Source organism: Carcharodon carcharias, chromosome 8 (assembly GCF_017639515.1).
Source record: "Carcharodon carcharias isolate sCarCar2 chromosome 8, sCarCar2.pri, whole genome shotgun sequence".
Taxonomy (NCBI): Eukaryota; Metazoa; Chordata; class Chondrichthyes; order Lamniformes; family Lamnidae; genus Carcharodon; species Carcharodon carcharias.
This window is the reverse complement of record NC_054474.1, coordinates 139278058-139299858: the sequence shown is the minus strand read 5'-3', so window position 1 is coordinate 139299858 and position 21801 is coordinate 139278058. Positions and strand designations below refer to the sequence as shown.

General features: G+C 42.1%; 1 protein-coding gene across 1 annotated transcript in view; it reads left to right on the top strand.

Moving 5' to 3' along the window:
• Nucleotides 1-19688, top strand: part of LOC121280817 (probable voltage-dependent N-type calcium channel subunit alpha-1B) — a 226806-nt gene extending 207118 nt beyond the window's left edge. The window contains exons 39-43 of the mRNA XM_041193080.1: nucleotides 1183-1290; nucleotides 2832-2864; nucleotides 5822-6038; nucleotides 8763-8986; nucleotides 17410-19688. Coding sequence (XP_041049014.1) covers nucleotides 1183-1290; nucleotides 2832-2864; nucleotides 5822-6038; nucleotides 8763-8986; nucleotides 17410-17970 — 1143 coding nt within the window. The 3' untranslated portion in view covers nucleotides 17971-19688. The remainder of the gene's footprint in view (nucleotides 1-1182; nucleotides 1291-2831; nucleotides 2865-5821; nucleotides 6039-8762; nucleotides 8987-17409) is intronic.
• Nucleotides 19689-21801: the final 2113 nt, after the last annotated feature.

The following is a 21801-nucleotide window of genomic DNA, read 5'->3' as shown; positions in this document are numbered from 1 at the left end:
GCTGATTCGTCTGTAGAGTCACATGACCCTCATAACAGTATGAAAGGTTTTACATACAATTAACTACATGCTGGAAGGCTAATTCTTCTGTCATTCAATGTCTCCTGTCTTCCACTCTATCACAGACCTTCCTTTTGTCCTTGTCCCACCCATCCCTTACTCAAAAGCTATTGCATCTCTAACTTTCCCCAGTTCTGATCACAAGTCCTGCCTAGAAACATTGGGCAGAATTTTTCCATCGGTGCGCTGGGGGCGGGGGAAGCCCCAAACTTCATCCCGCCCCATTTAAATCTTCAGGAAGGCCGGGGGACAGCACGCTCAGCTGTCTGCCCGCCGACCTGTCACTAGCCAATTGAGGCCTTTGACAGAATAATTAAAACAATTAAAGGTCCTGCCCATCCAACCTTAAGGTTGGCTGGCAGGCCAGGAGCCCCGGCGGGGAATAGAGAAAACATGAAACCTCATCCACCAGCGGGATGAGGTTTCATGTTGGTTTTAAAAAAGTTTAATGAAGTTTTTGTGATATTTATTAACGTGTTCCATCTCGTGTGACATTGTCACATGAGGGGGATATGTTAATTTTTTTTTATTTTTCTATTTTTAAAGTTTCAAACAATGTCAGCGATCTCCCTGAGGCAGCACTTAGTCTTAGGGAGATGTGCGTTCTTTCACAAGCATGCGTGAAAGAGCGCCCTCTGACAGTTGGGGAATCCCTCCCCCCCCCCACACAGGAAGCGCATAGCGCTTCCCGTCAGGCAGCCCACTGGGTGGGCCTTAATTGGCCCGCCCACTTAAAATGGCGGCGGGGCCCGTTTTGGCGGCGGTGATCGGCTACCCGCCTGCTGCCGAGCCGGTGGGGCCCGCCCGCCCATCAAGGGCAAAATTCTGCCCGTTAACTCTGTTTCTCTATCCACAGATGCTGTCCGACCTACTGAATGCCTCCTGCATTTTCTGCTTTTATTTCAGATTTTCAGCATTCACACTGTTGCTTTTAAAATAAAATACCTTGTCACATTTGTCGTTGAGAGGTTGAAAAATTCTGTGAAAAACGAGCATTACTGGTTTTTAATTATTTATCCGTGTAGATCGTGAATGTGGTTTAGCAGAGATTTAATCTCACTGAACGGTGAAGTTATGATGAGTTGAATGGAAAAAAGCTGATATCCGCTTACTTTCGCACAGGCTGTGGAGATGAGAGAGATGGGGTATGATCTGAATCAGGCCGATCAGCCAGGCCTAGAGAGCCAAGGACGTGCAGCATCTATGCCTCGACTAACTGCAGAGACACAGGTAAGTGATTCACAAAAAAAAGGAAGCTAATATTAAGGTTTCACATAATGTCAAAGTCCTTGGAGTGTTTTGATGCGGGTACAGAGTTTGTATGAATCCTGATTTGGAGGGATGTTGAGCAGAAGCGAGGTGCTCACAAAATGCCATAGGATTGAGGAAAGTCTGTGGGGGAGAATGGTGAGAAGAGGCACATTAAATATACAAGAGGAAGACTGGGATTAACCTAAGGAAAAGCTATGAACGTTGTGAAGTCCTACAAAAATTATACTGGAATCCCTTTTCACCACAGCCTGAGAGCAAGGACTACTAAACAATTACCTGTTCAATTTTATGTACAATATAAAGCTTATACACTGTGTATTAGTGTGTGCTCAGTCTTATTTATCAGTCAGACTTTGTTTCTTACAAATTGTTTTTGGACACTTTTACAAATAAAATATTTAGCCTTTATTGTTAATTTTGCTTCCATATTAGTGCAAAAAAATTTGGAGATAAATTTGAATAATACAGCCATTTAGAATAGTATTTTATAATAGTATCAGAGCTAAACCATTGGAAATATTTACAATGCAAGAAATCATTTTCAATCAGCTTAATAAAGAACTCTTATTTAGACAGTTATACTTAATTTGCTGAAAACCACTTCAAAACATAGCATTGAGTGTTCATGTAAGTTAACTTGACAAGTGTGAAGTTGAACTGAAATCGGAAATTAGAGGTAATCAAACAGTAGAAATATAGCCAAAGAGAACCAAAATCATTCACAAGTTTTCATTTAACCTCTGCAAACCACTAAGTATAAGCCTCCTCCAAAAGATTAAAAATAAATCACTTCACTCTTCTGCTGGTGGTGAAGCCCATACTCTGGCCCAGTGTATTCATCAGAGATCAACATTTGATGTTTTCTTATGCAATTGGTATTTTCAGGACTTATTCATTTCTCAATAACTAGCCATCACCCTGAGGTTTTTAGCTCGTATCCATTTGTGCCTCAAAGCAATATTTTTGCTTAATAATGCCCTGGATGCCATTCATTCTATTTGGAGTGTTAGTTTTTTTTTGGTTTAAATTATCAGCTTTCAATCACAGTACCTGTTGCTTATTCATTCATCCAGGCCGGTAAATATCATTTGATGTAACCAAAACAGACTTGCAATTGCTAATTATTTTGAGCTCAATTGCTGAAACATTTCATAATTTTTTTGTGCTTTGTCTTTCCCATCCCAACCAACATTTGATTCATCAATCCTTCCCATCATTCTTTAATCCGACTTCTTATTTAACTGACTTATCTTTTCTCTCCTGTTTTATTCTCTTTCTTTATTTGTTCTGTAACTTCCCCTATATCTACTTTTTTGCGGTGTCTGGCATTCTGAGTTGATCTGTTTTGCTTTTATAAATATATCTGGTGTTTTGGTTTGCTATGCTTTTTCTCTATTTCCACCTGACCTCTGTCTAACCCTCCCTAACCTCACCATACCCTGTGAATGCTGTGCTATGGGCTGCTTCACTGTGTCGTCTTACTCGACCCTTTACTGAAGAAAACATCTCGATCATCTGGGAGTGTCCTTGCAGTATGTAAATCGTATTCAGTCCACATTAATTTGTAACTTCCGTCTTTTGATCTTTACGCATTTTCTTATAAATTTGTTTGAATGAAGCTCCACTTACACTTGTTTCGTTGGGGTGCTGAATGTCATTTCAACCTGGCATATGGCCCAGTCCTGTAGCCATATTTGTAGCTTTGAGTACTGATAGAAGCTCCTCCCTCTGAAGTATAGGTTGAGTTTAGGAAACTCATGACTGTGCCACTGAGAAGCTGCTAAATCTTTAAGAGAACTATTACCAGGCTTGCCCTCTACTTATTGCATTTATTAACAAAGATTGTTTGCTGTGGCTATGAATCCTAATTTACATGCATGATAAAATAATCATAGGACTTAAGAGTAGGAGTAGGCCATTCGGCCCTTGTTCTGTCATTTGATAAGATCATGGTTGATCTGGTTGTGATCTCAATTCCATTTTCTTGTCTGACCCCATAACCCTTGACTCTCTTGTCTATTGCTTCTACAAAGATGTCAAAGGTGGTTTATCATCTAAGATCTTAAGTCTCCATGTTGACTGCAGTTTAGCAGGTTATTGTTGTACAGGTATTGATCCTCAGGATTACTCCTGACCATCAATTCCATTATAGACTGCTGGGTCTATAGTTGCCATTGCTTGTTTTGGCCTCCTTTTTGAATATAGGCACCATTTTGGCTCATTTGCAATCTTCTGTACTTCCACAGTGTTCAATGACTTCTTCATAATGTCCAACAGATCTTATCCCTAGTCTCTATCAGCACTCAGGGATAGATACCACCTAACTCACAAGGAATGTATTTGTTTTGATTCCAATTGGCCAGAATTAGACTTCTATCTCATTTAGAACAAAGTACTAGTTTTGTTAGGAATGTGCTGTTCATGTCCACTATTTTGTAACACTTTTTATATTCAAAAGCAGACTCAAGATTCTAATCAGAATGAAAGTGCCCATAACCGGAAAATTTTTTTCAAAAGCTCAGTTCAAATGCATCTATGTAGGGAGTAAATTATGAGACACCTTGGTCTTGTACAAAAGGAAGGGGGAAGAAACAGAAAGGGGGTGGGGATGGAGGAGGGAGCTCAAGACCTAAAGTTGTTGAATTCACTATTCAGTCCGGAAGGCTGTAAAGTGCCTAGTCGGAAGATGAGGTGCTGTTCCTCCACTTTGCGTTAGGCTTCACTGGAACAATGCAGCAGGCCAAGGACAGACATGTGGGCAAGAGAGCAGGGTGGAGTGTTAAAATGGCAAGCGACAGGGAGGTTTGGGTCATTCTTGCGTACAGACCTCAGGTGTTCTGCAAAGCGGTCGCCGAGTTTACGTTTGGTCTCTCCAATGTAGAGGAGACCGCACTGGGAGCAACGAATGCTGTAGACTAAGTTGGGGGAAATGCAAGTGAAATGCTGCTTCACTTGAAAGGAGTGTTTGGGCCCTTGGACGGTGAGGAGAGAGGAAGTGAAGGGGCAGGTGTTACATCTTTTGCGTGGGCATGGGGAGGTGCCATAGGTGGGGGTTGAGGAGTAGGGTGTGATGGAGGAGTGGACCAGGGTGTACCGGAGGGAACGATCCCTACGGAATGCCGCCAGTGGGGGTGAAGGGAAGATGTGTTTGATGGTGGCATCATGCTGGAGTTGGCGGAAATGGCGGAGGATGATCCTTTGAATGCGGAGGCTGGTGGGGTGATAAGTGAGGACAAGGGGGACCCTATCATGTTTCTGGGAGGGAGGAGAAGGCCATTTATTCTTAGCCTCAATCATTCTTATTGATGACTATTTCTATTAGTTAAGCTATATGGGTTGATTTATTCAATATAATACAATTTAAGTGGATGACATAAATAGACAATTAGTATTTTTGTGAGGTGCATTCTTGGGACAATACCTGTATGTGAAATACTTGCTACAGTAATATTATTTGACAGTGCAGCAAAAACTTTTCAAATGTAGTTAAAAATTGTTTAAAAATAATAGCGGGACCAAAGTAAATATCTGGACTGCATCCAATAAATCATCAATATTGCGTTGTGATTGATTTAAGTATTGCATTGTGATTGATTTAAATATCTGACCTGTCAGAAAATGAAATGCTAAATTCCATTATTCACTCAGTTCACTTGGTTTAAGATGTTTTGGATTTCCAGAGTTCAAGTGTTGCCCAATATTTTGGGCCAATGGAGGCCAGTAGATTCCAATCTATGAAGGTGATCACTTTGCTTTATGAAGATAAACAAATGCAGGTGTTCAAGGTGTTTAAAATATTAAAAACATTTGATAGTATATAATACAGAGAAATGATTTCCTCTGGTGGGGTAATCAAGAATAATCTAAAATTAGATTTTGGTCACTCAGGAGTGAAATCAGGAAGCAACTCTTTCCACACATGAAATAGTAGAAATTTTAAATTCTCCCTTCCAAAAGGCTATGGATGCTGGGAGATTTGGAGTTTTAAAGAAGAAGAGACAGATTTTTGTTCAGTAAAGGTACTAGGGGATATGGAACAAAGTGATCTATGGGAAACTGGAGTTTAAGTGAAAGTCAGCCAGGATTTAATTGAATGGTGGAGCAAGCCGGAGGAGCTGAATGGGAGAAGCTGAATGGCTTTCTCCTGTTCCTAATGGTCCTGTTATTTTAGGAATATTTACTCTTGTTAGCATTTTTACTAACATGTTCATGTGAATAATGATGCCATTACACAAAGCAATTCTGAGCCTATGCTCAGAACTATAAAATTAGCTCGATCAAGCTTATTGAATAGCATTTGAGTCAATATATGTAATGGTTTTGTGTTTCCTAAAAACTTATTCAGTATTAATAACTATGCTTAATAATGTGACATTAAGAAGATGCTATCAACAGAACACCAGAATAAAATTTTATCATTGTAATATCAGTGTGTCTGATATACTCGGACATTCTAACTTTCTTGGGTGTTGCGCCCTTTTTTGTGTAGCCAATTCCAGACACGAGCCCCATGAAGCGTTCTGTGTCTACGCTCACACCACAGAGATCTCACGGAATGCATCTGCCCGATTACTCTCTGGAGCGTGTTATCCCAGAACGAATGCCTCATCATCACCACCACCATCAGCATCGCTGCCATCGGAGAAAAGAGAAAAAACAACGGTCACTCGAGAGGTCTCCCAGCAGTCATGCTGATGGAGAAATAGGTAATGAACTGGGATTACCTTAAGGTCGGAGAATTGGGTATTGTAAGAGAGATGTCTGAAATTTTGACAATTAGTGATTTTTTTTTTCCCTGGTCATTTTTAATTCATTTCACGAATCTTGTGTTCATCAAAGGTGAAGTGTATAATACTGTGGAATGAAAAACTTTCCATTGTCAGCACCACATGTTTGCACCCAGGCTGATGTGGTACTGTTTAATGGAGGCTAAAACTCAGTTCACTTTGCCCCAACAATGTGTTGCAGTCCCAGTGTCAGAAAAACAGCTCCTACTGCATCACGGCTGTTGTTTTCCCAATGCCATCATGTACTTGGCAGAACATTTTTATGTAACAGGTTCTATGTTAGAATTGGCATAGAGTGCACTAAACTAGATTAAAACTGTCCAACCTCATTTCAGATAGGATTATTGTGGGCAATAATCAGAGAAGACCATCTCTCTGCACTGGATTTGAATCTAGTTGATTTGAATCCACTCTCTCTCTGCCCCGCAACCCAGTCCCAGCCCCAATAACCAAATGTACATGAAGATATCCTTCTCTCAGTTAATAGATGTTCTTGCAAGGTGAAGTCAGCTGGACATGTGGTTTCTTAGATGAATTTGCAATAACAGCAAATAAAATGAGATTTGAATCTATTTAATGGATATCATTTGAATGACAATGGTTCTCATAATAGCTGTTTAGTATGAGGAGAGCTTTTGAAAAATAGTCAAAGACATGAGTGCACAAGTGATCCTTGATGCATATAAAATAAATCTTTAAAGACCCTGTTATAGGGGGATTTCCTCTCCTATGAATGCCCATGCTGATCTGGATTGTGGTGGCATGTTTTGTTTATACATCTCTCCTGGTCATCTTACCTTTGCTTCGTTTTCTGTGATGGCTCCACTACTTTGGATATCCATGCTGAAATTAAACAAGCCTTTTGCTAACATATTATATATGACTAGAAATGTGATATATTCCACCAGAGAGGGCCCTGCACACTAGGTCTTAGCAAGCTAAATAAACACATTCAAAAAGTAAAGTAATCCACGTAAAATATATCTGTCAGCTGTTCAAGAATGTTATGATGCAGATAATACTATTACTAAATCACATTAACTTATAGAGTAGCAGGTTGTGAAGGCTGTTATTATGCTTTCAATTGCAAATATGAACAAGCTATTCACTATTCCCTACGTCAAAAAATAAACCTACAAATGCTTTGCAGTGTGGGCAAGTTGGATGTAAGTCACCACCAGTTGCACCCCTTTCACACTGGCAGTCCCCAGTTTCTTGTGTCTTTACATGGAGGGGCTGAATGGAGGTCGAGTGCTTCCACTTTCATGGAACAGAATTGAGAAAATGATTAAGCAGATAATGTAGCATGATTCTCCTGCTCCCTTGGGCGTCATTGTATAGAATTGTTGGAAAAGGCCTTGACAGTAGAGTACCTGCTGGATAAGACTGGAACAATGGACCAAAGGAAAGGAAGCAAATAAACAATATGCAAGCTGATATTCAGCCAAATGGAAATTGCCCTTCATCTGTAAGAATAATTGTTCTCTTCAGTATAATAATTAAGAATAAAGTTTACTGCATCATAAATGGTTCTCCGTAAAAATAGGAGGATTTATATAACAGCAACTAAACGATCCAAAAAAACCAGAAGAGGATTAGTGCTAGGCTCCTGCTGCTCTTGAAGGGATATTGATGGCTGAAAGCATTGGGAATTCAATCATTGTCCTCCATTCAAATGCAGCGTGGGATCTTCTGAAATGCCATTGGACCACCAGGCACAGCCAATATAATGAAAAACTGGTTCTAGTTTTATGGTTTTTCATTGCTCTGCAAATTAAAAGAATGTGCTTCAACAGATTAGAGGAAAGTGTGTCAAAACTGATCAAAGAAGTGGAACAAGTCTCCATGCTTAGCAGATGTGACTCCAGCATTTGTTGAGTACTTTTTGGAGCACTGGATCGGAACCTTTGTGAATGAGAATTCTGAGAATGGTGTGGTATGGGTTCATAACTCAAAAAAGGAAAAAATTTTGTCTTATCACATTCCCCCATAATTGGTGCATGTCAGAGTGGTTCAATTTTATACCTTTGCAGAAATAAAGGGCAGAATTTTATGCAGGTGGGAGTTTATGGTCCCACCGAAGTCAATGGACATTTGAATGCCTCAAGGCACTTTACGGCCCCACTCCCGCTGCAATGGGGCCATAAAATTCTGCCCAAAGGAACACAAAGACTTGCATTTATATAGCATCTTTACATCCTCAAGACACCCCAAAAGGCTTTACAGCCAATTAAATACTTTAGAAATGTAGTCACTTTATAGGAAACGTGACTGACAACGTGCACACAGCAAGCTCTCACAAATATTGAGGTGATAATTGCCAACTAATTTGTATCAGTGATGTTGGTTGAGGGATAAATTTGGGCCAGGTTATCAAAGAGAACACTTCTTTGAAATAGTGTCAATTGACAGGGCAATGAAGCCTTGGTTTAACATGCTGTTCAAAAAGACAGATGCAGGTATACTTCATTCATTACTACCCAAAAGTAAAGGCAGGCTACATCTCTCAATGGATAGTGTTTACATTTTTTATTGTACATTCAGCCTGGGATATTTTTCAGCCATCAGTATGAACTCTGCTTATTGAAGAACAAAGGTCTCATTCACATGCATTCACACTCTGTCTGATGATGTTGCTTTTAGACCAAATGGATGACCTCACTTCTGTAGCTCGCCAAAAGGATCAACCATCGAAGGAGCGTGTGCGAGGTAGGTCACAGGAGCGGAAATCTCCATCCTCCAATGAGAAGCAGCGTTACTACTCCTGCGACCGATATGGCAGTCGGGAAACCCCACAGCCCAAATCAACTGATCACAGCCGGTCAACATCTCCTAGTGCAGGCCCAGACCATAGCCTCCACAGACAGGTGAGAAGAAATTAGCATATTCCAAGGGATCTTACTGGAAACAGTAAGTTCTAATGAAAATTTAATTTACTGGTAATGAGAAAAAAGGTTTTTTTTAAAGAATCAGCAGTTGCCTAAGGGGCTATAAGAAGTGAAAATTCCTTTTGTTGCTGACAGATATAGTATTACATACATTGGTGCTATGGTGAGTTATTCAGACTTAAATTCAAGTTATCTCTGATTTTGATTCTAAAATCCTGAATATGAAGAGACCTTTCAAGATAGAAATTCATTTTTTGCATTATAGAAGTATTTAAAACAGTGTCAAATTGGTTGAGTAAAGCTGAGGGGGGAATGTGAGAGAGATCACAAGTATCATTAGCAATGATCAGTTTCTTCAGTGCAGTGGTATTCCTTCTACCCGCTCAGGTCATTGTCTCTCTCGCTCGCCATCATTCCTGTTTAGTGTTTCATTCCCTGACCCTCCTACTCGCAAACCCCCTCACCTTCTTGCCTCCTGTCGCACCTCTGCTGAGACCTTGCTCACTGCAAGGCTTCTGAAGAGGAAGGGTCGGGGAGCGAGAGGAAGGGTCAGTGAGTGGGAGAAGCAGTGAGCTGGAAGATCAGGAACCCAGAAGGGTCGGGAGTGGTAAGGTGGCAAGTGGGAGAGTCAGTGAGCAGGAGGGAAGTGGCCAGCAGGAGGTAAGTAGATAGATTTGTTAAGTTATTAAGAGTTAGGAAGAAATTCTTGGGTCTGTTACTTTTAAGGCAGCCAATAGGTTTTTAATGTAAAAATCACAGGTCAGGAATATAACCCACCCTTATTACATGGTTTCTAATGGGAAGGTGATTTTCAATTAGTACACTGCTTTTTACGAACACATTAGGAGTGCTAAACGAGGGATAGCTGTAAAGTAATTCATTAAGAGGGAGAATATGTACTTAACATCAATACTATAAAAATGATAATTCATTGCTTAAAATAAAAAAATGAACTGCTGCAATCAACATCAGTCAGAATGTGTGAGTGCAGTGTATAAGGAGAAGTAGAGATGTTATGCTCAATTTATATTGCACTTTGGTCAGATCACACACACAGTTACAAAAATGCTTATCTTTTATAATCAATTTTTGTGTTTTACATACCAAGATACCTTTTTGAAGAAACAAGTTGTAATGAATCTATGTCCTGAATTTCACGCTTGGCGTAAGTGCCAAGTCAGCAGGAGCAGAAGTGGATGTGGAATCTGCCCCCAACCCCAGTCACTTTGCAAACGCGGTTTCACGCTTGGATGGCCTATTAAAGTCCGCCCAACGTGAAATGCATCTTCTCAATGGTCAGGAAGGGGCGGGCAGGGGCGGGGGCCTGTCGGGCACCGGGTCCAATGGTGATCCAGCGAGTGCTTTAAAACCAGCAGAAGCAGCTCCCTGAAGGCTGCCAGGGGAGAATCTTTGGAGTCTGTCCAGGAGATCATTTCATTTGAACAATGGCCTCACCAGTGGGAGGAGGGATGGTAGGAGGAGGCCACTGCACCTGACCAAGAAAGCCCGGGAGGAGAAGGCAGCCAAGGTCAGCAGCCATGACGTTGTGTGACACACCATTGGGTGCAGCGCTGCCAAAGGTTCAATAATCTGCTGCGCTCGGCAAGGGTGAGTACCGAGTTGGCATGGATCAGCGTGGAGAAGTGTTAAGGAGCTCAGGGGTGTTAGAGTCTGAGTGCCAGCTGTCACTGACACCGATGCTAGCCAAGTGGGTGAGCCTGGCTGCTTGGCCTGAATGCCTTGTGGGTCAAGGGCCATAACCCTCGGTTGTGCCCTGCAAGGTGTCCATGAGGGGTGGGGGGAGGGAGGCGTTTGCCAGGTTGCAATGGCGCTGCAGGTACAGAGTGGACAAATCAGTGCCCCTCTGTCATTTCAGGAGAAGAGCAGCCATAACACCAATGAAAGAACTAAGACAGGCAGAGGCCCCCCCAAAGCTCCTCGTTCTGACAAGGCGTGAGATGGATGCCTTGGAGCTGGAAAGCCGCCACCCACACCGGTCAGCCGGTTGTGGAGAGGCAGGGTCTCTGACAAAGGTAAGACTGCAGTGCACAGAGGTGAGAGTGTCGGACTGTGCAAACGTTCTTGGGTAGTCTCTTCATTAATGGGAGCCTCAAACCCGGAGTCTCCATTGATCATTGAAAGACGATGGCACCATGACGTAGGTCTCCATTGTCTCACCAGGGTGCCTGGCATGCACAGTGACAGTGTGATGACTTAAACTAATGACATGTTGTTCTCCCCTAGAATCACCAGCTCGCCCATGAATGCAGGACCCCTAGGAGCCACCCTTGATGCCAGAGGACCACTGGACTTTAGATGCACCTGCGTCACACCCCCTCTCTGAACCAGGCACCACCACAGATACCAGCACCTCGGTGGGCATTAGATCATCTGCTAGAATGTCGGTGCATAGCGGTGAGGTTACTTCACACTCACTTGAGGAGCAGGTAGAGGCAGAGAGCGTCCAGGGTGCCGGCAGTAGGAGGACTGCTAGAGACCAGGACCTTGCTGATTCAAAGGCAGATGATGAGCCTCTGGAGTTGTCCATTAGGTGGCAGATGCTGGATGTCCAGCAAGATGTGCGGGAGGATCTCGCGGAGATCCATGAGGGTATGCGTGCTGTGGTCTCTGTTATGGAGGAGCCCTTGCGGAGCGTGAGCACTGGAGTTGACCCTCATCGCCAAGCACGCTGCCTCCTCCATTGAGAGAGTGGTGACTCTCACGGAGAGGCAGCTCCAGGGACAGAATCAGGGATTCCTGGGGTTGCGCGCGGACCTGCAAGCCCTCACACAGGCAATGACCTCAGGAGGTCAGTGCCAGTGTGGTAGATGGATGAGGCACTCAGTATCCCAGTTAGGTGCCCATCCATCAATGGCGAGCAGGGAGGACCAGAGCGACCTCATGTTGTCACATGCAGCTTGTCTCTGCAGGCTCCTCTCCGGGCGCTCTGGATGATGGCAGCAGCTCCTTCTCTGCCAGTGACCATGGCATCTGATGAGGCTGTGATAACTGGGGAAATGCCAGTCATGGTACTGGCCGCTCCCTCCCAGGCAAGGCCAGCGCAGGCTCCACTGGCCAGAGGACAACAGCCAAGGTCATCAAGGCCAACAGGACAGCACCGTGAGCAGGCTCCCTCCATGCTGCTACCAGTAAGGGGGGAGGGGGGTAGGGCGTGGGGGACGGCAACAAGATGCAGCACTCGCAAACGTAAGTTTAAGGCACTGTGAGCACAAGGGACTGCTCACAGGTGGTTTTCTGTTCTGCCGTGTTTTGTTAATATAGTTTACTGGTGTGACCATTAACACCATATATTGTTATGTTCATATGTGAGTGCCAACATGACATAAATTTTGCTTTTGTCTTAATGGCCTGAGTATGCTTCACTTGTTTTGTAGGGCATACTAGTATCTCATGCTGGACCTGCGTGGCTCTAAACTTTATTGCATAGGCACTGAGTGGACTTTGAGTTCAAAGGAAAGGGTCATTTCGGACATCCTTGATGGAGGTGGCAGCCCTGGCATGAGGTGGAAGCAGATCTTTGGCAGTCTAGCTGAGGGAGCGTTGGATCAAGGTCCCTGGTGTCCCTGCTTCCCTGAAGGATCCAGAGATCTGCCTCCATGCCCTCACCACGCTCCTCACTGTGCTCCTCTTCTGACTCACTGCTGGATTCTTCATCTGTGGCCTGTGGAGCAGGCCCATGATCCTCTTCCTTCAGTGGATCCCCCCCTTGCCAGTACCAGATAATGGAGAATGCAGCATGCAACCACTATCAGTAACACCTGCTCTGTGGGGTATTGTAGTGTACCCCCTGAATGGTCCAGGCATCGGAAGCACATCTTGAGAAGATCTATGCCCCTCTCTATCACTGCTCATGTAGAGGCATGACTCCTATTATAACGCTGTCTCTGCTCTGCCTCTGTTTTTGGGTGCTGGAAAGGCATCATAAGCCACCTTTTCAACAGATAGACCTTGTCAGCCAGCAACCATCCATCCAGTTGAGCTGGAGCAGTGAACAGCCTGGGCAGCTGTGAGTGTCTGAGGATGTATGCATCGTGGGAGGTGCCAGGATGCCTTGCACAGACTTGCAGAATCTGCGTCTTGTGGTCACACATTATCTGCACGTTCATGGAGCCCATCCTGTTGACGAAGGCACCCGGCTGACCTGCTGATGCGATGATGGCCACGTGTGCAGTTGATTGTACCCTGGATGCGGGGGATCTCAGCAACCCAGCGGGGGGATCCTGCAAAGCCTCTGGCTCACTCAGCCTGGCTGGCCTCATCCTTACGGTAAAGAAAAGGTCAGTACCCACCTGAACAGAGCATCAGTCACCAGCTTGACGCAACTGTGGACAGCTGATTGGGACACTCCACAAAGATCCCCCATTGACCCCCTGGAAAGAGCTGGAGGCATAGAGATTGAGGTCCACTGTGACCTTCAGAGCCACTGGCATGGGGAGTCCACACATACAGTCGGAGCTGATCTCAGGCCCAATCATCTGACAGATGGAGGCCACAGTCTCCCTGGAGAGGTGGACCCTGCTTCGGCATTGCACCTCAGACATATTGAGGTAGCTACGTCACTGCCTGTAAACCCTGGCAGCAGGATATTGGCCCCTTCCACGTTGGACTACCTGCTGTGCCTGCACCTCTCCTCCCAGAGGTCACTCCCCTGGAGGCTGCATAGGGACACCTGGCCTCCTCTCTCTCTGTCCCTTTCTTCCTCCTCAGAGGAGGTGCCACCGGTGGAGACCACAATCCCCATTACCAGGGTAACAGAAGGCTGCCTGACACCGGGAAGGGTCCACATGGACTGAATCCTCCAGGGGCCTTGGAGACATCAATGAAGTCTAGAAATGCTAAGACTGAAGCTCAGAACAGAGATGAAGCTGTCAAGTTCAAATAAGCAACCAGCAGCAAACTATCTCCTAAACTCCTCATTACTCACAAAGGCAATTTTACCCTGTCCTTGGATGAGGTTTTGTTAAAAGTGGGCTGCCTGCCTGCCCGTTTTGCCTGTGTGACAAGCGTGAAATCGCATGGACAACATAAAATTGGAATCAATTGGGTTTTTAATGGCCTTAAGAGACCCTTAATTGTTGGCTGGTGTGGCTCTGGCACCTGTGCGCACCTGCCAACTTGAAGATTGCTTACCCAACGTCATTTTGTGCTATTTCGTGTCCGTTCGGGTCTGGCGCACCTCTACCCGTGAGACCTAAAATTCTGGCCTATAAGTATTTTTTAAATTCTACTTGCAGCGGGATTAAAATTTTCCAATATCAAATTGGCCCTCATTATTTTTCTAGTGTGCTTTAGTGAGTGCAAAATATTTTGCTCTTCTCTTTAATGCCTGTGTCAGTGCTGTACTGCTTATGAGGCCGTTCAGCCCATCATGTCGATGCTGTCCCCCCTGAAGGAACAATTTATCTAGTGCCAGCCCCTGGGGTTTTTCCCTTCTTCAGATAATGATGTAAATTCCCTTCAGAAAGCTTTCATTAGACCTGTTCCATCCACCACATGCTGAGGTAGTACATTCCTCACCCCAACCACTCCCCTCTTTGCTGGGCAATAAAACCGTTTTTCCTCATTGTCACCCACTGCTTCCTTTGTCAAGAACTCGAAATTCTTCTACTTGATTATTCTGATGCTTTCCTGGTTTCTCTCCCACATTCTACCTTCGATAAACTTGAAGGCATCCAAAACTTTGCTGCCCATATCTTAACTTGCACTAAGTCTCATTCCACTCTTACCCCTCTAGTTGCTGACCTGCATTGACTCACGATCAAGCAACGTCATGATTTTAAAATTCTCATCCTTGTTTTCAAATCCCTCCATGGCTTTGCCCCTCCCTACCTCTGTAATCTCCTCCAGCCCCACAATGCTTCAAGATATCTGCACTCTTTCTGGCTTTTTGTGCATTCCTGATTTTAATTGCTGCACCATTGATGCCCATGCCTCCTAAGTTCTGGAATGACTTTCTTACACCTCTCCGTATCTCTCCCGCACTTTCATCCTTTACGATACTTCTTAAAACATATCTCCTTATGAGGCTTGATGTCATTTTTTATTTTATGATGCTCCTGTGAGGTGCCTTGGGAAGTTTTATTACATTAAAGATGACAAAGAAATACAAGTTATTATTACTCCAGGACCATGGCTCTAGACATTCTCCCTTCTGTTTTTGAGCTGGCTGATAAGAGATGTGTGAGAGTGGCCTAGGTTGAGTCTTGCTCTAGTGACTTTCTTTCCCTCTTTGAATGGAAACACCCATGCATGGCACCACCCTTCAAATTGCCTGGTTGATTCTGGGCACATAATTTGTGAGAAACTTGAGTGTAATGCTATGGTATTGAAAGGCAAGATCCATTGACATACAAATGCATCAACAGACAATTGCCACCCATAATTCTTGGCATGACAACAAGGTCACTAAACATGAAAAGCAGAAAAAAAAGATACTATAAAGGAAAAAGAAGAAACAAAGTGTTAACATGAAAGGATTTTAGAGGTAATTTATGGCCAAAACTAGTATTTTCAGTTTAATGATTACACGCAATTTTCAGTAAACTAGGTTCTTATTTTGTTCCCTGAAAGGGCTACCTGGAAGTCAGTGGTAACATTCAGCACTTCCCCTTTGATTCTGATACAGTTGAGAACATATGGCAAATTGCTGAAATGTTGGTGGCTTCACATTGACAATTCTGTTATTTGCATATCCCTGGCTTTAAAGGTTTTGGTGGGAAGTATTTTACTAACCGCATTAGATACCTTTATTTGAATGATACTTTATTGAATCCTAAATTCTTAAAATGTTAATATCGACTATTGATGCATTTTTTCATTATAATTCAGTACTCGCACTTTCCATTTTCTTGAGCCAGTAACTTGCATTACGATTCTCAGTCCAAAAACACAAACTATCTCAGAATTTGCTGTGTAAGATGTACAGCATTTCTCAGTTGATTCTGATGCAGTTGTGAATACTTTCAGCAAATGGCTGAAATGTTGGCAGCTATGATTTGCTATGAATGCCAGATCAAGGTCATTTCAAAATTAAACTAGTCTTTAGACCACAAGCATGCTTTGGGGAGCATTTATTTTGAATAGTGGCGCAGAGTAGGTTGGGTTAACTCAGATTGTTAAGAGTGTGGTGTTTAATGGTGCCATACTGGCTGAGGTATTCATTGGGGCCTGCCTCTTCTACTTGCCCCATTGTGGGATCATGGCATCATTGAGCTATGATTGACATCTGCAGATGCTACATGAAGAGAGAGAAGTAGGCATAGAAGTTTGTCTTACAGACCAAGCTCAAGAGTTGTAGTCCACAAGAACTGACTTTTAGTAAATGCATATAAAGTAAGCAGAGTGGATCAAATACGAAAGGTTTGGATCAGAAAAAAGAGTTTCCAAGTATCCTTAAAAAAACAAATTGGATATCACTCTTTCAAAATCAAGTGAAGAAATCTTTAGCTTCCTCTGACTGAGATTTCATTTCATTTGTACACCAAAAACTTGTCCTCATAGAAAAATATCAAATCTTTTGTATCCTAACATTTTATGACTCCACTTTTTGCTTTGTCTTCACCGCCTGGTTTAAGTTTACAGGTAAATTCTGTACCCCAAAGGTTGCTTAGTCATTGATTTTATTCAAGGCTGAGATCAAAGAAAATGGGGATTGAGCAAGAAAGTAAAGTTGAGGTACAGGATCCGCTATGATCCTATTAAATGGTGGAGCAGGGTCGAGGAGCCATATGACTTACTCCTAATGCTATTTATAATGTTTCCCACATCGTTCTGTAGAATATATGCCTCTGTATTCATTAATGTTTAACGAGTACCTTGCTTAAATTCGCAGCAGTGTTTTTACTATGTGCACAGGTAGTGTGAAATTTTAAGGCATATATCGCCATAGGAGTTTATCTCTCTCCTCAGCATTGCACAGAAAATAAGACACTCTATTTTAACAACCTTCATCTAATGAAATTAACATTGTTAAACTGTGATTAAACTGTGTTCATTCAAATTGTCTTCAATGAATATTCTTTAACTACTGCACTAATTAAATTTCTTTTGTGTTCCCTCGACTACCTACCTCTGCACTCTCCCTATTTACCAATCTCTTCTAGGGTTTTATCTTGTGTGCTTAATGCCTAATACTGCTAATTATTTACCTACTTTTTCAATAGTTGATTTTGCCACTCATGATAATCATTTTTTCCCCCAATTCTCTCTGCATTTCTGTGTATTTTGCCTCATACTTTACTTTCGTTTTTTGGTGCTCGTCTGCACATTTCATCTTTTTTCTTCTTTCATGTGGCTTTGTGTCCTTTTCTGTTGACATTTTTTTGTTTTCCGTGTGTCTGTTCTTTTGTTTTTTGAATTGCTTTGTTCCAATTTTCATCTAGGGCAGTGGTTCGGTTAACAGCAGTCCTCTGCAGTCAGTCTCTGGCGCTAGCACCCCGTGTCGTGGTCGACGGCAGCTTCCGCAGACACCTCTAACACCGCGTCCCAGCATCACCTACAAAACTGCAAACTCCTCTCCGACTCAGTTTAGCAACCTGCACGGCGTCTTACCCCCGACTCCCCCAGGGAGACTCAGCCGCGGATGGTCAGAGCACAACACTCTGCTGCGCAGCGAGTCCCAGAACCACCCTTACACTAGCGGCGAGAGCAGACAATCGAGGGTGATGCGCATTGGATCGGACCCTTACTTGGGACACCACGAAAGTTGCAGCAGCGATAGCCAGACACTGGCAGAAGAGACTCTGACCTTTGAGGTGGCTGTTGCCACGACTACGGGCAGGTCCCCAAGGACTTCTTGCATCTCATCCTTTACATCTCAGTCTCACCAAAGCCGCAGAGTCCCAAACGGTTACCACTACAACCTGGGCATGAGCACAGGCCCTGGGATGGGAGCAGGAGAGCGGAAATACTATCGCGAAACAGACGAAGATGATTGGTGCTAGCGTGCCAGTCTAGCGAGACTCTTACAGATTATGCATTAATATGATGAGTTTTATCATCTGCAGGGTGTTCTGTCAGAGCTCAGAGTGTATATTAATATGCAGCATTCATGGGGATTTAGAAACTGGAAATCCTTCCAGAAATCTGATTTTTTTTAAAGAGTTGCTTCAGCTTGTTTTTGCACTGAATTTGCAAGTGAAAAATTGTTCACTTGAAGTGAAGAAAACAAAAGACTGTTTCATTCTAGAAAACATCTGTTTTTCTATATCTCCCTACATTGGCTATTTCAGAAAACAACAGATGCCAAATTTATTTACAAATATAAACATAACAGTGAAAAAATACCTAATGAAATGCAGTAGCCTGCTCTTGTGAACCACTAGGGCAAGAAGTGAAAGAGGTTGCCTCGTTATGATACAGGTTGTGAGAAGGTGGCTCTACTTTCATCACAGACTTTGAATATCAGAGGGGGAAGAAACACAAAGTTGGGGGGAGGTATAAAATATTTTAATGCATACCGAGAGACTAACACAGACAGCAAAACCTTTTAAATGTAGGACTTGATGTTAATAACAGAGATAAATAATGTCTTGAATGGAGCCAGTAAACAAATTCTGCTCTCGTACTGCACTATGTCTCCACATGTCTCTGTATTGTTCTCATCCACACCAAGAACTTCTGCAACATGTTCAGTTTTAAGTTGTGGAGTTGCCGGCACCATTTTCTCCAGGTCCAGAGGCCTTTAAGTGTGTTGCTTTTCACACTTTGTTAAATAATTTTGGCGATTTGTTTATTTTTCCATTTTTGCTTTTTTTTTCATTTACCGTAGTGGTAAATGAAATGTGACCTGTGATCCTGATTTTATTAAATCGCCAGTGAATAGCCTTACATAGCCAAACCAACTTCATAGAATTAATTTGTTTTTCATAAAGTGTACAAAAAGTAGGAATTTGTATGTAAAGAGTGAGCCTGACACCATTCCACTCTTTGTACTTATTGCTCCAGCTGTTGAATTCCAAGTGCCTAACCTTTTAAATATCTCGTTAAGAGAAGATGCAACTTGCTTCAGTGCATCTTAACTGGTAAGTGGGGACCCTGGGAGGTATGGCTGAAAAGCATAGGTGAGCAAAGTTAGTGGTTTACATCAAAATATCTATAAATGATTTCTTGATAACCTGACTTGAAATTAGTAATGACATGTTGCAAAAATAAAATTTGAAAAATAAAAGCCAAAAGACTTTATTTGGTGTTGGTGAGTAAATCTGGGCTTTACCCTTTTCGGAAGTTAAAGCATTAGGAAGATCAGTGCTGAAACAGTGTGCGAACCAGTACAGCATTATGTCTGCTGTCCTTAAAATTCACAGTGCATGTCCAGTCTTATAAACTTGGTTGTGGCGGTTATGAGCACATGTTTTATGGTGTACAGTTTCTGTGTTGTAAGGATACATGGGAAAACATTGCTGTTGCCATTGTAATGTAAGTCTTTTTAAAAAAAAAATGTTGGAAATAGTCTACAAAACGTGCACTTTGAAGAATCAAAAGATGAAATGAGGACACTGGGTTACAGAGGATGATCCGAGTGTTTGTCAGGAGGGCTATGCAACAAGTTGATTTTTGTCAGGTAAAAAAGCAAATCATCCTTTCTGTAGCTTTATCTGCTGGATTCTCCGTTTCAGGCTTCAGCATGATTGTGACCAAATGTTTTATAGATTTCCTTATAACAAAGGCACAATGATTATTTGAAACTTTAAAGAAAACCCATTATTGGGTGGGTGGGTGGGGGAAATATATATTGATAAGATTGTTCGTGGAACATTTAACAGGACATTTTAAGTCAACTTACATCGTGAATAATGCATGCACCAATTGTACTCATTAATTATAGAACCTACATCTGTGTGAAGGATTGGATTTTTTTTAGAAAAAGGTAAAACTCTCCCATACTTTTGAAAATGACTGTTTGTTATGTGATGTTGGAGGTTGATTGTGACAGGGGAGGTTAGAGAAAACATCTTTTTTATGTACAACAATAATACACAAAAGTGTCAACAATCTTATTTAAAATTGTTTTGTCCCAATTCAGTATTGTGGGGCTGCTGTGGGTAAACAAACATTAAAAAAAGCTAAATAATAAATGAAAATGGAAACTCTTGCCAGTTCATTGTCAAACTGTTACCTGTGGCCTCTCCACCTTTTTAGTGTGCAGTTTAAGCATCTTTGAACTGCACTCCTTCCCATCATCTGTTTACAGTAGGTTGCCAAACTCAAGATACACCCAACTATTTTCACATCCAGAGTTCAGTTTATTCGTGGTTGTACTTTGATGAAGTAATGTTAGCATGTGATAAAAGTGTGTGCATGGAATATTGTTTATCTTGGTACCACTTTTTTGATACGATGTATTCATCATCTGTTCATTTTTAACAACAAGGGAAAGAAAAAAACATTTATAAATTTGGGAGTTTGTTGCGATAACTTTATATATGAAACAGTGTTGGGAAAGTTCATGAGTTCCAACCATGCAACATGACCAGAGCTAATAAGGTCTTGTGATTGACTAGTTTGCTGCCTGATTGACATTTATCAGCCAAACTTTGAACTTCTGCAGTTTCTACAGTTACATTTTGTATGAGGCAGAGTCCTTAAGATAAAACTTAGCAGGAAAATTTCACGTGCTTCATGTTTTTCTAATTTGCACAATTTTTAAACAAGACTTCTGCAAATCTTTAAAGAAAAATGTTAACTAGCTTTGTTGCATTAACTAATATGTTGAGAATGTATGAATGTTATGAAACTATATAAAGATGCATTTGCTGAGCTGTTCTTATGTCTTTGATGGTTTGCACTCGTACCAAAAAGAACACAACCCTAATTATAATTGGGACAAAATGTTGTTATGCACCACAGTTACTTTTTGTTTGATACAACTGACAGAAAATGCATGTCATGCCCCAAGCTTGAACCTTGCATTAACCTTTGGCCCTGCTAGTCTTTTTATATCACTTCCTGTCTACAAGAAAAACTTCCTGCATGGGAAGTGGCTAACCAAAAAGAAAACATTAAATTTTTTGGAATGTTTGAATGGGTCTTTTATTTGTCCATGCATGATTGACTAAATAAACTTTTTTGAAAAAAAAACTTGTAAATTAGTTGCAAAGTAATATGCTGTCTACCACAGCAAACAATGAACTTCTGCACTTAACTGCACCATCATTTCTAAAAAGGGGGTTAAAAAAAAGGCTACTTGAATGTGATATAATTTAAAACCCGCTTGAAATAATTTTTGTTTCCTTGTGTAAAAAGAGGAACCACCCTAATGGCAAGTGGTCTTTTGAGCATTCCTAAAAATAGTTAGGGTTGAGTTGTCGTTTTAAAGGGGCTGTGTCATCTTGAGGGAAGGGCTTAACTGGTGGTTTCCATAGCAACATATTTATCTCTGGTGATGTACTCGTGGCAATCATGGACCATTTGGTATCACAGCTGGCTTGGGAAAGTCATTTTTTTTTGAAAATACGGAATAATTTTTTGACTGTTCCAAAATTTTATCTTTGTATGAAAGCCTAGGTTCCTCACATTGCCAATTTTACCAAAAAAGTGGATGTGAGTATAAGGTGGCATTGAGTGCTTTATACTCCTATCTTCTCACTAAAATTAGCGAACAGAATAAAATAATGCTCTTAAAACTTTTGAAACAGTCAATGAAGTGTCTATGGTAAAAAGAAATGGCAGATTTTGATATGCCAATGCTGTCTGTGACCTGAGCAGCATTCATCAAGGGACACAATGATTTCAACACAATTTTTACTGAAGTTTTCTGGCTTGAAAGCCACAAA